This window comes from Theobroma umbraticum, unplaced genomic scaffold, assembly GCF_002168275.2.
Source record: "Theobroma umbraticum cultivar Fairchild unplaced genomic scaffold, ASM216827v3 scaffold_30.0, whole genome shotgun sequence".
Lineage (NCBI taxonomy): Eukaryota > Viridiplantae > Streptophyta > Magnoliopsida > Malvales > Malvaceae > Theobroma > Theobroma umbraticum.
The window spans coordinates 8,045,160-8,062,253 of NW_018397254.1; the positions used below are offsets into that span (position 1 = coordinate 8,045,160).

The 17,094-nt window shown below is 36.4% G+C and overlaps 2 protein-coding genes across 5 annotated transcripts; both read right to left on the reverse strand.

The window, feature by feature from the left end:
- Positions 1–1,718: 1,718 nt before the first annotated feature.
- On the reverse strand, positions 1,719–14,055 carry REV1 (DNA-directed DNA polymerase). Of its 3 annotated transcripts, none has more exons than XM_021429870.2 (26): positions 13,697–14,053; positions 13,462–13,603; positions 13,233–13,348; positions 13,036–13,112; positions 12,268–12,782; positions 11,646–11,789; positions 11,306–11,438; positions 11,117–11,205; positions 10,705–10,755; positions 10,410–10,613; positions 9,242–9,361; positions 8,920–9,012; positions 8,285–8,344; positions 8,102–8,188; positions 7,869–7,952; positions 7,529–7,601; positions 6,742–6,810; positions 6,462–6,563; positions 5,841–6,137; positions 5,681–5,754; positions 4,706–5,283; positions 4,164–4,224; positions 2,940–3,120; positions 2,742–2,808; positions 2,403–2,494; positions 1,719–2,240 (listed from the first exon to the last, which is right to left on the reverse strand). In XM_021429870.2, exons 1-23 carry the CDS (start codon positions 13,903–13,905, stop codon positions 3,067–3,069), a joined length of 3,432 nt encoding a protein of 1,143 aa, XP_021285545.1. In that variant the 5' UTR covers positions 13,906–14,053; the 3' UTR covers positions 1,719–2,240; positions 2,403–2,494; positions 2,742–2,808; positions 2,940–3,066. The 3 variants fall into 3 exon arrangements, with proteins under 3 accessions (XP_021285545.1, XP_021285553.1, XP_021285562.1); XM_021429878.2 differs by having other exon boundaries at positions 5,681–5,748; positions 13,697–14,052; XM_021429887.1 differs by lacking the exons at positions 1,719–2,240; positions 2,403–2,494; positions 2,742–2,808; positions 2,940–3,120 and having other exon boundaries at positions 4,706–4,829; positions 5,084–5,283; positions 13,697–14,055.
- An 857-nt stretch (positions 14,056–14,912) lies between these two features.
- Positions 14,913–17,094, reverse strand: LOC110420937 (basic helix-loop-helix (bHLH) DNA-binding superfamily protein). Of its 2 annotated transcripts, XM_021434374.1 has the most exons (6): positions 16,310–17,094; positions 16,062–16,190; positions 15,856–15,921; positions 15,609–15,707; positions 15,370–15,507; positions 14,913–15,273 (listed from the first exon to the last, which is right to left on the reverse strand). In XM_021434374.1, exons 1-6 carry the CDS (start codon positions 16,649–16,651, stop codon positions 15,265–15,267), a joined length of 783 nt encoding a protein of 260 aa, XP_021290049.1. In that variant the 5' UTR covers positions 16,652–17,094; the 3' UTR covers positions 14,913–15,264. The 2 variants fall into 2 exon arrangements, with proteins under 2 accessions (XP_021290049.1, XP_021290040.1); XM_021434365.1 differs by having other exon boundaries at positions 14,913–15,507.

The window sequence follows — 17,094 nt, forward strand, 5'->3', positions numbered from 1 at the left end:
TGCAAGAACTTGGCTACTTGCTTTACCTCATGTATGATGTAACCTTTCCTTGCTTTATATAAAAACCTAAATACTTGACTGAACCTTATGAGTTATGAGCTTGTGATGAAAAATGTTAAGAACGGTGAGGGCTTCCATCAATGGCCGGCTCCACGGCCGCTGGGACCAGAATAAGCTCTGCTCATACTAAAACCCTTTATAGACGAAGAAGAAGAATCCTGATCTTTTAGGATTCTTGAGCCCTCAACATGCAAGAAGTCTGAGACCAACAGAAAGAAGATGAAGACTGAAAGGAGATTGATAGCTAATGCAAGACAGCGAGAACTCATTTTCTTTTGATCGTTTGCTTGTCAGGTTGGCTTTAGGTGCCGAAGGTGTTCAAATTTGAGATATGGGTTTGCAAATGTAAAGTGTTGAGTTTTATATAAAGGTTGTAGGAGGGAGCTGGGAGCCACTGCATAGCATAGTTCTTTGACATTTTGTAATTGTTACTGTGGAGCGAGGGCGAGTGTAATTGTCAGAGGTTTGAATCTGCGGTTTTGAAAACGTATAACCCACGGTTTTGACTTGCCAGATTTATATGGCGATGAAATACGAAACAGTCAAATATCCTCGACAAAGGGAATAAAATTAATGAATGGCGAGTCTATGTTGGCTTAAAATCTAGTAATATTTTAATGTTTATCGGTCACTTTATATAAGAATAAGAATTTGGTCCTTTAATTAAATTTAACTCTTTTCAACTTTAACGACATGGCGTTTGCTTGTCTCCTTTTCCTCACTCAAAAGTACTCCCCTTTTTCCCATCTTCCCTTTCACATTAGCCAAAATTCTCTCACAGTTGTATGCGAGCTCGTCCACCTGCAAGATGAGCGAACCTATTTTCCATGGGGATTTTAGTTTGGAGTAGATGGGTATGAAACATGCAGCCACTTTTTTACCTTTCCCAGCAATTCAAAGCCTCTTTAATTCTATGTTCGTATCTACGAACTTCACTTCATAACAAACTGGAGTTTTCGATTGTATGTCTTCAAAGAGGGCTTATATAGGTCCAAATGCCCTTTCAGGGATGAACATCAAAATCAGAAACTAATACGGTCAAATTAAAAAAAAATCATTTACGCTAGGTGATTTTTCAGGGTACACACCGTTGGATCATTGCAAAGCTGGGGCTACAATGTAGAACCCCAGACCTGCAAGATTTCCACCCCTTACGTGGACAGGTCGGTGAACCTCCCTAGATCGGCAGATCAACTTGGGTTGAATTGAATTAGTCAATCCTGCTCTGCTGGGGGACTCCTGCCAATCTCTCGTTGAAATTGTTCGCATAAGTTCGGCTATCTATCGTACTGAGGTTTCATACGCTCATTTCTTATCCTCCACCAAATCACACTGCGGTTCGCGTTTTGAAGACGTACGAGACATAAATTAGCGTTCGTTTACAAAAATAGATAGAACAAGAAGAATTCCAAATCCTTCAGAAAATTAATGCCTGCTTTAAAGGGCACCGCAAACAGCAATTTCATTCTTTTCTGCTTTGTTGAAAAAGATACAGCCCTTCGGCCTATGAGCAGCTTTACAATAACATGATTATCAAGTTACTAACCCACAAAACAAAGCCTTGTTTTCTAATTGTTTCCCAAGTCAATTAACGCCAACTTGGTCTGCTACTCGATCAAAGGTACAACATCGGTTGAAATAAAAAGTCAGCAAGTGATTAAAAAAATATTACTTGAACCTGACAATAGAAAAAAATCATTCAAGTGGCTTCTATGTTTAAACAACAAAAAAGGAAAAAAAAAATGCAGCATGCAAATTAATTTAATTTCAAAATACGTAAAATGCTTTTCTAATCCTGTTAAGTTAACCAGGTCCTAGAAACAAAGCTTGCACCTGCCAGAAAAAGGTGGCCAGGGTACATTTTCTAATCCTGTTAACAATGCAATTTTGAACTCCGATGCCTACCAATACTACATATTTGACCAGATTTCTCGAGGTAACTAAAATTTGATCTTCCACATCAAGTGAATATCCATCTTTTTTCCATCGACCATTTATCTTGTACAGATATCCGACGCAGATTGAGCAATCATGATGAATCCTCTCCAGAGACTTACCATAATCAACAAGCAAATGAAGCTTAAAAACAGGCCACGAACTCACAAAGCTAAACACAATGGGCATTCCTGGAAGGCTTGCTTTCAAAGGCTTCAGCGGATGGCATTTGAGCACCAATAAAACTGCAAGCAGGATCAACAAAATGAAAAGAACTTTAATCACTCATGATCTATGTGCTAACCAACCATCCATAATCTGTTGTTACTTCAATAATCACTAAAAGCTCAATAGGGGAAAAATATTTGTATAAAAATTTTCTGGAAAGTTCAAATCAAACATGTTACCTTGTGTGGCACTTTTTGTATCCAATGAAGGTGACTTGAGGATTCTGGAGTCAATTAGATCACCGAGTTCAAATGATGATGCCAAGTTTCAACTGCCCAACTCACAAAAAAGAATAGTGTGAAAAAATGAAAAATATTACGACTTAATTGCATACGGAAACAATACGACCAGAGATAGTTTAAAATTATTATGACTAGACCATCTATATCAGAGGTATGAGCAAAAGCAGATGGCTTTATAACACGAACAAAGCACATGGAGAAAAACAGTAAGAAACATTACACAATTGAAGGTCAATGACACATCACGTTGTCAATTATCTTTAAGAGAAAAATTACCTGCAGATATGCAAGAATGGCTGAATGAATGGGAAAGCCACCAGAGTGATATTCAATTAGCTCACACCTATTGAACAAGAAATTTATATCAACAAGGCCAGCTAGATTCTAGAGTGGAAATGTGATATAGACTCGAAATGAAAGAATTGTTAAGACAGTATAGTATTTTTAAGTTCCTGATATCAAATGTACACTCACCTATAAATGACGTAATCCAAAGCCACTATAGCAATGTAGTGATTAATTTCTTTCTTGTTTTGCTCAATGTGCAACAGCTAAATGGAGGATCAATTTGGACGTCTACAGAGTTCACGATATGGTGGCACTACTTGTTTAAAGGTATATGCAAGTTTCCACCATAGTTTTCATCAACAGATACCTAGAAGAAAAGATTGAGCATAGGTAAACAAATAAAACATCAAATATGAAAGTACCTTGATAACCGGTCATAATCCATTAAAATATGACACTTTGGTTAAAAGGAGAGATGGCTTAATGTAAAGAAGTTAAAATTGAAAACTCCAGTGCTCAAAATGTGTTTAATTTTCCAAAGCACAAATCCTGAAAGTGGAGAAATTTGAAGCCAAAAGAAAAGCTCTTTTTAAGCATATATAATGGTAGAGCCAACAAAATTAAGCAGCCGGAGATTTATCATAAATGGGAGAACAGCAGTGCATTTTAACATGACAAGTACACGAGTTCAATTACTCCAGTCAATAAAGGGACTAATACACGTTAAATGACATTTAAATGTACATGCCCCAATCAGTCATTGTGGGCCTAAAATTTGTATTGACATCAGAATAAAACCATTCTCAGCTGGACAGGTACATGTAACACTGTGCAACAGACATAAGCATCTCCATTAGGTGGCTCTTTCTCCTCTTATCTTAGTTTTGTATAATTTGTCCTTTAATATGATCGAAAAAGGTACTTTTAGAAGTTTGGTAATAATTACCCTCTAACTTTTGATCTTAGACAACTTTTTTCAGATATCCCAAAAAGGAAATAGAATACTTATTATGGAACAGAGGGAGTAATAATTCTTCTATTTGGATTATCATAAGTTCATGACTTAACAAATACAATCTGCTGACCAAATGTTGTCTCAGTATTAATGAAGTAAAATCATAGCAAGAGTAACATCAAAACTCTTATGATGACAATTTCCCATACCCCATAAATCTCAATATACTAATTGAGAGAATTCCATCCAATTGCCCGTACCCTAAACTATTTTGAAAGAATTACAGAATCATAAATGAAATTCTTCACAGTAATCAGAAATTACAATTAGAGCGGCCTGAAAATGCCAAACAATGGACAGATGAATAAGGATATTAAACAGTGATTGTCACTAAAAGCAAATAAGTGATTTCAAGTTTAGAAACAGGAGCAAAGTTAGGATTATGAAGCACTGACCTGAAGGTGGGGGAAGACCAAATTGTACACTTCCAAGAAAAATTCTGACCTGGTACTTAGCCTGAAACAACATTTAAGATTCCATCAACATATTTATTATAGCTTGAAGCAACATAGATGGAAAAAGATTAAGAAAATTGCTTAAAAGAAAAAGAAAAAGATAACAAGGTTAAGAAAATTACTTAGAAAAAAAGAGAAAAATGACAATGAATCCAATCATTTACAGCGCTTCAATATTAAACAGCATCCTTTATGTCAGTCTTAACATGTATCAGTTGCTAAGGTATTCAGAAGACAATTGATCATAGTAAATCACTCATCCATTAATCAATGTTTTGAAACCAGATCAGTTACTTAAAAGAACCAACTATTGTTGAACTCGAGCATCATTTTGATGCCTCAAACATAGTTATAAATATGAAATTTTAAAAATACTATATTATAATGTACATGCATAAAGGGGAAACTTCTACAAAATTATGCAAGTAAGAACTTTTTTCCTCTTCCAGAATGGACAATCTCAACAAAATACAAGTACATACCTTCTTAGAAGACGAAAACAAACATAGATCTCCTCAATATCTACTACTATCTTCAGTTTAATATACTCCACGAGAAGCTCATTGAAGCTGTGAACAGCTTCATTCCAAGCATCACATTTTGCATCTAAAGGATGTAAAGATTCAGCAATAGTGCATTGCAGTATTGAAGATAAATTCTCAGCTGACTTTGCTTTGTAATACATGTCAGCAAAAAATCTCAACATCAACAAATTGCTGACTTTAAACTTATCAACCCACATTGGAGGATTTCCAATCCAGAGAGTGTTGGTTAAGCCAGAATCAGTTGATTCAGGTGGATTGATGCATAATGGATGATGCAAATTATCTCTATTAGGGCCTAGGGTAGAGATTTCTTGCCTCCTGTGTTCAGGAAGCGACTCAAATATGTCAGCTCTCAATTCCTCAGGCAACTGCTGTAACACTGATGTGTCTACTTGGCTTAGAGATGAAGGCATTAAATCATTATTATCCAGTCCTTGAATGGAAATAGCAATACTGTTAAATCCAGCCCCAGAGTCAGGCACTGTCTGCAGTCCGTCCAATATATGCTGTTTGCCCTTTGGGACAACAAATAATATAATTTCAATAATAAAACAAAAAGCATTTTCTGCACAAATTATAGGTGAACATAAGGTCATCATACCCACAGGAAAGACAATAGAAGAATGCTCAAATGTCAAAGCTGAATTAGATAAGGTATAAATAAATAATCTATATTGCCTTGTTTATCTTACACTAGCACTTCAACATGCATGCATATGTTCAATTACTTAGAAATACCAACTACCCACAATCGCTGTCGCTCTTCTTTTCCCGATTTTATATTTTAACCTCAATAAATTTTACCTAAGAACTAGTACCGACTAGTTAATGTGATTGTTTTACTAAGTTATAGTTATTTTAAATACAATATAAAGCATCACAAAGAAAATATATGGTTTGAATCAGAGTTACCTTCATTTCCGCTGCTGTTCTGCTCAATGAGATAGGATCAGAATTGCGAGATCGTTCTGCTTCCTCTACTGCAACTTAGTGAGCAAAGTCAACACATTTGTAAGGCACTCATAGAAAGATATGAAATCATATACTTAAAGACCAGGTAAGAATGTCTCACCTTTGGCTAGTTCAGGAGAATGGAAGCATAAAGAACCAGTGCTGTTCTCACCTTGTCCTTTACTTTTGGCAATCAAATCAACTAGCTTCCCACCATACATTTCATTTAATTCTGACAGGAGCTCTGATGGAAGACTCTCCACTACTCCCATATCGAGGTCGCATAACAGTGGGATGCTTAAGCCCTGGTTTGAACAACCCTCACCATTGGATGTATTATTTGTCCTAAGAACAGAATTCCCCACTGGATCGGTGCATAACACTCCTGAATTTCCACCCATACTCCTTCCTTCAGTATCTGCAAGATGACACCAGTAACATAACAGGCTAAGCTTACTTTCACTCATCTTTAAGCAAACAGACAGAAGAAACTCAAATTTTTTTTACCAACTACATGGGTTTGGGCATTCTAAATAAAGAATGTTTTACTAACTCCATATTAAATGACATACTAGTAGTTGGTGTGCAACAGTGAAAATTCTTTGCCTGACAATATAAAGCATATCTGAGTTTTATGAAGACAATGATTAGAGTAAGTCAGAGGAGCAATATTTTAAAATTAACCAACCAACATGCTATTACAATCTAACCACCAAAACATGGAGTGGGGGAAAGGCATTACCTGTACCAACCCTGTCTTTGGCTATACCATTGATATCACATTGTTCTTCTGACCTTGCTGAGGCAGATATGAGCCATGATTTCAAAGAATTCCTTTCAAGCACTTAAATCAATTTCCAGACAAGTTCACAGTCAGGAAGAGATACAGAACAACTGCAGCAATCAATAATAAAAGGTGGTTTGTGTACATCTAGGCCACCAATAGGCACATAATACAAATTTGAAAGCAAGAGTCGAAAAGAGTACCACTCAAGAATATTCAAGATAACATGAGCACACACCTTGCTTAGAAGTATCTACGCTTTCAAGCCTTGAAACTTGCAAACCAACACCCCGGATATCCTTGACATCTATGTGAAACCAATTTATAGATTATACAGAATTAGTTTAAAGCTCATACTAAATTCATCAATTTCTGACAGTTCCAACTGAAATACCACCCTAATGCTATTTCCAAAGGGTGTGTTAGGTCAAACTTGTCTCCAGACTCCCAAAAGATTTTTCACCATCACATGCATAACTTTTCCTTTCTTATGAAAGTTGGTTAAGCAAAGAGGAAGTAAACACAGGTATTTTCAATAAACACTACAATTATTTTTCCCGGAACAAAAAAGAGATTTAAAACAGCTTTCTGATAAGAGATTCCAAATGTCTTTCAAGGCTAAAAAAAAATAACAAATGCAGAATTTGTCATCTCAACTCTCAATGCATTATCCCTGAAGACCATGTTACCACCAACTTCCCCATCATGATGATGCTGCCATCTAAGCACCACTCATGCCAACAAAAAGCTGCATGGGCTATTTGCTTTCAATAACAATGGCCAGTTCTTAGAGAATACTTCTCCAAGAAACAAGAAAAAATGGTCAAAATTGCAAATAAACAATTTCATTTATTTATCAAGCTACGCCACTTAACAAAGTCAATCAACCTCATTATTTTCTACTGCATTCATGCTTGGAACCATAGAGAGCTTCTAAATTACATTTAAGCTAGAATATCCGGAGGCAAAACCAATGGCATGGATCAACTTTCCATAGTGTTCTAAATTTCTCAAAGCAGACATACCTATGTGGAAAAATCCAAAGAGCTGCTTTGTAATTCTCTGAAGCACTTCGACATCATCAGTGGCAAGTGGAACCTATTGTAACATTAGGTATCAAGATCCTTAAATGCAATACAATAATGGAAAGTGCATATGCACATCTCCATTCTAAACGTAATACAATTAATGGCAAGTGTATATGCACATGTCCCCGTTCATGCATATTAATACCAATGCAAAGACAGGGTAAAGCATGATCCAAACATATATTCACATACCTAATGAAAAATATGCATTTATGTTCATTACTCAGAACATGCATAATATGCAGTTACATAATAGGGCAAGGAAATTCCATATTACCGTTGTGCTATGGCTCAGGTTTTCACAGTCTCCACAGCCCATATACTTTGCAGGCTCCCCAGCATCTTTCCTTCTCTTTTTTATCTAGATATACACCAGAAAATTTCCAATTTAGTGCAGGCCTTGGTACATTTTGCCATCAGCTAATCTTCTAAAGTAATTCAGCAAAAGAATATCACTCAGTTCAATTCAGTAAAATGATACCGCATATCAATATTAAAATAAGAAAATACCTTAAGTGTGAAAGTTCGCCCTTGCACCCCACACCCCTGCAAGCGCAATGAAACCTCTTTGCAAAGGTCCAAGAGAAAGTGCTGGGTCTGCAATATCAATTAACAATGTTTAACTCAGTCAAAAAGAAGAAAAAACAATGAAAAGACTATCCCTGAGCCTTTATAATGCATCAGACTACCGACATCTTGCAAATCCCTGAATCTTACGCCCCAGTTCACTTCAGCCCCCACAGACTTGCTCTCCTGCAACTCACATCAACAGTAAGCCAGGCTAAGAGGAATAAATTTATAACACAGAGGTAAGAGGATTAATCAAAAAAAAAAAAATTTAAAATGATCCTAAATTATCAGACTAGAAAAATGAACTTCTATTGCATCAACTTATAGATAAGATGTGAGCTTCTGCATGATCAAACTCCACTTTTGAAATGGTAATTCAAGCATTCACATGCTTTATAAATTGTGCTAAAACAACTTTATCTGTACTGATAGAGTTATCAATAAAAGATATATATTTTCCTTAAGCTGGCTGGAATTTAAAATTCTAAGCAGGTATTTCTCATTACATCCTACTCAGACGAGCTTCATTGTAAACATCTGTTACAAACTCATGACGAACTTAAATCATGCATGCTTTATGCTTCAACCAGTGAAATAACAGCAAGGCGCATAATACAAGAAAAGAATTGTGTATGCTGTATAGCTTGAATTTTTGGACATAACCCGCAATGCAAATGATGATCACTGTAAAACACAGGGCTATCACAAGCATGAAAGCATATAATTATTAGATGAGAAAAGTATGCATTTGGGCAAACCTGAATTGTTCCAACAAGTCGATTATCCACTCCTCTACAGTAATTCCACAGCATCTCACCAGTTTTAAACCTAAAATCCTTTTGAAGGGAGTCCTATAGATGCAAAGTGAATGCACACAGAAAATTAGATGAATATTTCTCTTTAAAGGAGAAAAAAGAAGTCATTTCTCATTTTTAAGACGATGACCTATTCAAGCTCATTCATTTACACTTACAATCGCAAAACAACAGATTTTGAAACTTAATCTTCACATTAGAAATAGTAACTTGACCATTTCAACACATGGAAGTAAATCATATCTCAAATAAAGTGTAAAACTACCTTAGAAATCATACGCAACTGTCCACAAGTTCTAACATTTCTATTTTTCAACTTTTCCTCTAGCACATGGCCTATCCCTGGGAGAGCTTTTATTGGAAGTTGGTCTAAATACTCATCAACCTGCAAATGACTAAAACACTGTGGTCAGGAAGGTAGCATTTACTTAAGATGCATTGATTCATTGATATTTTCAAACTGATGTTCACATATTACAATAAAATCAAAATCATATAAAGCTAAGGAGTAAGTCTAATGTGATCAGTTCAATGCTATTCTATTAGTACTGGTTTTAACCACGTAGAAAACATATCTATGCTAATATAGAAAGTTTTAGTCTCTTCCATCCAGCTCCTATTTAGTTTTGTGGATAAATCATTTCCATTTCCTACACTGCTCAATAAACTTCAAATTGATACCTTAATCTGTATCAAATACTAAGAGCCTATTTGGTAATTAAATACTGATTTCAATATATGACACTTAAGAACCTGCATGTTTAACAAAACAGGTTAAACAAACTAGTCTTCATAGCAAGGCGCTTCTATTGCAAAGAGCTATTGTCCTTTTCCACCTCTTCTTTCTTTTCCTTACTTATTAGACTATTTTCCATCTAAAGACAGTGTCCTTCTGTAAGATTATTACTACTAAATACACTCAGTAGACAACAAGTTCTCTTTAGTCCATTACTAAATTTCTGAGTAATCAAGACAACAGGATGATTATCAGAAGACGCATTGTCCACACAATGAGCCTAGTATGCACACAAAACATAGAAAATCTGATGAACATGAGCATTCTTCATCCACAAAGAATCAGGGATCTTTTGACTATTTAAAATTAACTGCAGGATAGTTACCATCTCTAATATTTCATATGTCATGAAAAAATTCTTCAAGTAAAGTCAATATAGTACATGAGAACACTACATTTGACATGCTCAATCAAAATCAAGGACACAAATATATGGGTATAAACTGACAACTAGAATATAAAACTATAGTGAAAAGATGTGATGAACAACTGTATTTTACATTCAACGAAATACAACAGAGATAATGACGCAGAACAAAAAACCTTAGATCCCAACCAAACGATAAGATTGTTATAATGCCATAACATAGAAGTATGAAAACTCTACAAATGACAAATAAAAAAGAAAAAAACACACCCTCTCAGGAGAAATGTAGCATTGACCATTTGGTTTAGCAGTTCTGGTGGCCAGACGAGCCATAAGCATATTCACAGCTATCCCAGCACTTGCAGTGCATCCAGTAGCTTCAAATATCTCCTTCCGTATCACTGAAGCTAAAAGCTGAGGATCTTCCCCTTCCAAGTCTGTGACATCTAAAAATGCTTCATCACAGCTGACAGCCTACTTTCAACAATAATTACAATGTTAAAGATAACAAAGGCTTTTTTATTTTCAAAAAAAAGGACTTATCCAAGTACATTCGTGAGCAGACCTGAACTCTGTTGCAGTGCTTATGCAAGATGTTATAAAACTGATCAGCAACCTGCACACTGCCAACAGATTACATACGAAAAACCTGTATAACAGGAACAGTAATCTAACAACAAAAACCCCAAAGTCTTTTCCTACAATGTTGGGTCAGAGGCATGGATCATATTAAACTGTAGTGCTTTATCTAGGATCGTATCATTGGTAAGATCAGCTAATTCAAGGTCCTTTCTGATAGTTTCCATTCATGCCTTCCATGGACTCTCCTTCCCCCTTTTGGCATGCACATCCTCCACTCAATTGGAAAAGCAATGCATAAAAAAAAAGGTAGAAAAGAGGAGAGGAGGGGGCAAGCCAACTGTTCCTTATCTAAGCAAAGTTCAATAGCTATACTGCATATTCAGCTTGTGGTTTACCTCCTCATATGCTTCAAAGTTGTATGAGAGAATAACAAGGTGGGTGCAAAGTGCCTTGGCATCTCTAACAAACATTCCTGCCCTAATTCCTGAAGCACAAGAAAAAAGAATTCACTCCAATGCAGAATAAAAGCTCTCCAACTGAAATATTACAGCAGCAGGGGAGAGATAATCCAGATAAAAACCAACCATAATCTCGAGCAGGATAGTTTGCAGAAGAGATTTCAGCAGTTCCTTTTGGATTGTCTGAATGGCATACAGCTACAGGCTTGTCATGTAATTCAGGATGGCTCCTGATGACCACTGAGACGAAAAAACAGTCCTGAAGCAGAATATTAGTATCAATCCAAAACCACAAGTACATAGGGGAAGAAAACATAGTCCATGTAGACATCTATAAGAGTTACATCCCATCATAAAAGATTAAATTCCAGATACGCCAATATCAATTATGTATATAACTATGATATTAACACTTAAAACAGATGAGAATAGACAACAAAAATTCATGGTTAGAAGCTCAATTCACCATATCAATATGTATAATGGCAGTCTTCTGAGTATCAGCCGAAACATCCAAATGAGAATTCACGCACTTAAACCCATTTGGCAAGCTGGGAAAACGCTTACGATATCTATTTCTCCAGGTTCCTATGAAATGCAGTCTTGAATTCTGCAATAATTAAAGACAGGTTAAGATAAAATCAATTGATCAACATACATAGACACACATGCAACGCACAAATCCTTACGTATGTAGGTATGCGTGCACGGACAAATGACCATCATTTCAAAGGGAAGACAGAAGAGACTATTCAGACCAAGAGAAAAAGCAGTCTAATCAATAAGTTATCACTAGGATATTAACAGTTCAGTTGACAAAATGACCATAAACAAATGCTTGACCAACTAAAATATAATGCGCTACTTGGGTCAAGAGAAGGTTTCCAGGAAAGTATAAACTTCAAATCAACATACACTAATCTATAGAATAAGCTGGTGCTAAGTTTCTAATCACATGCTAATTCAATTAGCTACATGGAAATAAAATTGATAAATTAAAATGACCTAAAGTAGCAGCAGAGGATTACAAAGAACTTATACAATGGCACAGAAAAGTGAGAATATGCAATCGTTTATCTATTCAGTACCTTGAAGTAGTTCTCCACAAAATTGGGATCTCCAAGAGTTGAATGACGCTGCTTCGAAGGTCCAAGGGCTGTTGAATGGGGCAATCCTTTTATACTGTGATTGTCAAAGCAGTGGCTACTAACAGAAGCAGAGGGTTGTTCAGGACAGTACTGAGGTCCATTGTTTTCCTTGCTTTCATCATCTTGTTCCAGATAACTTCGTTCTACCCCTTTTACTTCCTGAGATGCTTCACTATAGCTACTACTTGGCTCCTCAATTACTTTTGAATCAGTATTTCCACGCATAAGTTCATCATGTTCTTCAGTAATTTTCTTCCTCCATTCAGAGGGCTCACCCTCTTCAGAAAATTTTGCGTCTGTTGATGCATCCTTTAAACATAAATCCTCAGTTGCGTGTTTTACTTCACAAATTGCAGCTGTAAAAACACCCTCAGATGCAGGGCTGAATTTTGAAGTGAAGAAGGCTGATAATGTTGGTTGATTGCTAGCAAGCTGGTCAAGCTGGTAGGGAACCCCTTGAGATTAAAACAACATGAACAGTAATTCCATTAGATAGTACAAGTTCTATAGTTCACTATATACATTGGGAAAAATAAGAAAGACAAGGCAGCAATAATGTTTTCAAAGCCAGACCTGTAATAAGGAGTTGCTTGCATTAATAAAATCCAATTCTAATCTCTTTAACAATCTACCCAAACCATTTCACAATGCTTCTCTCATATACTATATAACCATAAATTAGAAATCCACTTAAGTGCATTAACTTACAACTCAAAAGTCTTTTAGCAGCAACAGAATCTAGAATCCACGTTGGTTTCACTACTGGGAGTCCACCGCTGAAGGACCTGCATTCGAAGCACCAACAAAAATACTTAAATCAATTTATAATTGAAATCCAGCTTAATTGTTCAAAGTAGGGTGAGGAAGCAAAAGGGAAAAAAAAAACAAAAATAAGCAATATGAACCTGATATTCTTGATTTTACTGTCAGGGAGATTGCTGCAGATGATATGCGTGACTCGATGCCTAGAAAAATAATTCTCAAATCGTCCACCATAATTCAACATGTATCGCCGCAGTTCCTGTAGATCTCATCATTAGTATCAATAAGAATGTCGCTAACTAAAAGTCATAAAAACGTACTAGTTGTGACTAACAAACAAAGGCAACAGGGAAACATGGATAAGAAATAAACCTGACTAGACGGAACCGTGAAACCATCAACGAAGATAGAAACCCCGTGGAATATAGGCTTCGTAGAAGAATCGCTAAGAGAAGAATTTGAAGCCTCGGCATCAAACTGATTTTGAAGCTTTCTATTCTTTTCTACCATATAACTACAACAAAAGAAATCCATAATTGATATCCGGAAATGTAATCCAATTTTTGGAAATAAGGAAAGTAAGAAGAGAGGTAAAAGATGGAAAAACCTTCCAAAATCAGAGAAAGGAGAAGAGCGGAAAGAGGAGCGAGAGGTAGAGAGAGAATTGGGGCCCCAAGCCATGCCTAGGGTTTTCTGGTTACTTTTTCTCTTCTTGCTATTACTGCTGTTACCCTTATCGTTTGAAGAATTTGAATTGAAGCTTCTTTTCAAATTCTGGGGGCCTGAATTCGCAGAGCGAGACGAATCCAGACTCATTTTTTTGGAGAATAATAAACGAAGTGTGTCCAGGAAGATTGCTGCAGTTGCATTTGAAATGAAGCGGCAATAACGAACCCTCCTTTGTTTTATATGGGCAAGGAAAATGATCTTGGATCTTGAAAAACTTGAAACCTTGATATGGATCGGTTCAGACTGGCCGTTAACGTGGGTTTCAAGCGCGTCACTGGGCTTTATTTGAATTTTATGGGTCCCTCATAAGTTTCCAGTCTTGTTACCGTCAACAAATTTTCTTTTACGAAAATTTGGCTAATAAAAAGTTTGAACAATTAAAAACATTTTTTGGGAAATATAAAATATTTTGAATATATCATTCTCTCAAGACAATACAATTATCTCTTTTTAAATTTATTAAATTTTATGTACAAAAAATTATAAATGGTATTTTTGCTAATATCATTTTATGATTTAAACCAACTAATAAGCACTCACTAGTATTTTTTTCCATTACCAATAGCAAATTGTCTCTCTCCTTAAATAATGTCATCAATAATAGCTGCCACCTCCCACCGACTTGATACTCACCTCAACTTGTCTCTTTAAATGAAGTAGTCTGATTTTTATTTAATTTGTTATGTTCACCAAATTTAAATAAAATAATGTCATTAATTATAAATTTCTTTTTTTAGATATCAACTTAATATTTCGCTTTTATCAATAATAAGATCTATGGGCAAGTATGGGACTAGGGTCTTGAATGAGGGTTCAAAATCTTGCTATAGCATCATGCCCAAATGGCCACTTATTGGGTGATTACATTAGTAAACGGCAATGTGTGCAATTAACACCTCTCAGTCAAGCAGAGAATACACTACAAATACGGTAATTGGCCTAAAAAGATGAAAAAGAAAACTATAAAAACGGTTGATAATTGCCAATGGAATTCCATTCAAGTGATAAAAAGAGGGTAAAAGCTTGAGAAACTCTCATTTTATTTAAAATTTAAAAAAAATGAAGAAAACTACAAAGAACGACCAGCCCTCGTCTCAAAATTGCATTGGTAATTGATTAAGCGTTGGAGATTTACAAGTGTAACCCATACCAAAGCCAACCTAAGCCGAAAAAAGTAAGGACCCACGTGCTGCTACCAAAAACCAAACAACGAAAAGAAATACACTTTGCTTTGGCCCTTCTGCCTTACCCTTTTCATTGTTCCCTCTGTTCGTTCAGTCAATTCTATGAAACAAAAATAGGAGAAAAAGAAAGCACTTTTTAATATATATAATAATATTAATATATAAAATATCCATGAATGTCTTTGAATCAGGAGTTAACTTTCCCAGGTTCCTGGTTTTTGTAACACTTTTTACCCCTTTGATCCTCGTTCAAGATGAGCTGTCAGAATCCCTTCAGACAGACAGACACCAATATGAGAGGGCAACTACAAAGCAACCATGTATAAAAGTATATTTGGAATCTAGAAACGATTCACTGCTTTGTTACATTGTTCCCCATTGCTGGCGACCAGAAATCAGCACCGTTGCTATTTGCCACGTGCACCGTGCAAGCAACTGGGACCAGGCACAGCCCCCTGCTCTTCAGGTCCTTTCGTGAATCTTCACCTCCGTTTTCCCCACCGTCCTAACATCACAGTTAAAAAGACCCTTAAGCCCTTTTGCTTCACCGCTGGTCAGAAAATTATTTATATACTTGATCAGAAAAACTGGTTGTTTTGTACTTACAGGTAGGTGTTGCAGATAAGGAGAGCACAGGACTTGGACCTGGTCGTGCAGGAACTTGATATAACCCATCGCTTCATGGAGTACCGATGCCGTATCTGTCTGCAACATTTTCAAATTCCCAAACTTGTCACATACCACTCATTTTTCCAGTCAAATCAAATTGCATTGCGGTTAACTACTCAGCACTCCTTCCAAAGTCCTTGAATCAAATTAATCACAATTTAAACCCTGAAGGTAAATTTCGCACCTTGCCGAATGGTGAAACCAGCTGCTGCAATGCAGTGATTCTATCCCCTACCTTCTCTTTCCTCGCCTGCCATTTAATGAGAAAAACAATCATCTAGTAAATTTTTATAAGATGGAAACTTCAAAAAACAGACCAATATATGAAACATGCATTTATGTGCGATGAACATGTAAGGTACTAATTTTCGATTTATAGTTATATCCAACCTTTGCATGACCGGTTGAAGTGGCGGGGTTCTCGACCTTGGACTTTTTATCGGTTCTTTGGTTTACCGGCTGAGCTGTAACAATGGCACCCGTGCACTCCACCGATTCTCGACCTCTATTCCTCTTTCTCTTCCAAAGAGTAACAAAAAGTGGTCTTAAAACAGGCAGCTTTCTTTCCGCGAGCTAAACAAAACCCAAAAGCCAAAGAACACAGGCATTGCACTTAACAATTTATTATATATACTCACAGTAGATTTGGAGGGGGCCTTGACAGATTTGCTGTTGTTACCAGAAGAAGCTGAGGAAGAATCACTGCATGTGACGCCGGACCTCTGGGGAGTTGTGGCAGTTTTTGTAGTACTAGCAAGAGGTTCACCAAACACTATTTCAGCATCAGTTTGTTGGCCCCCAAAGCAAAGCATTTTGGGAGTCTTCTGATGAGCAGGAAAAGAAGAGTAAGTGTAGTTAAAACTCTGACCCAGATCAAGACTCACAACATCATCATCACCACCAAACAACAACTGAGAAAAACTAGTAGTTGTTGCAGTCCCCTGGTCCCCCTCAAAACCCTGATCAGTCTCAGCCATCATAAAAACAATTGTTTAAAAAATAAAAAATAAAAACCCAAAAAGACAAACCCCACACGAATGAAACTTAACTTTCAATCTCTTTTTCTATCTCTTTATGCGTATGTTTGTAGTTGGAGATAGCAGCAGCCGTTACAATAGAGAGAGGATTAGTAGACTGCTACTGTCATTGGAAGTGGGTGGTCTAAGCTGAGGGGCTGTTTCCGAGATTGGCTTTGGTTTTCGACTAGTGGCAGTCAAACCCACCCAGCCCGAGAAAACCGTGGTTTATTTGTCCAAAGCATTGGTTTGCAAATTTTGCTTTGGCTAAGCTTATATATGACTGGTTTTCTCCTTCTTTCTTTCTTTTTTGGTCTTCAAAAATCAGAAAAACCTGATCAGTGTTCAGTCACCAGCACCGACTCACTGAGTTGACTTGACAATAAGAAATTACACAATGCAAAACC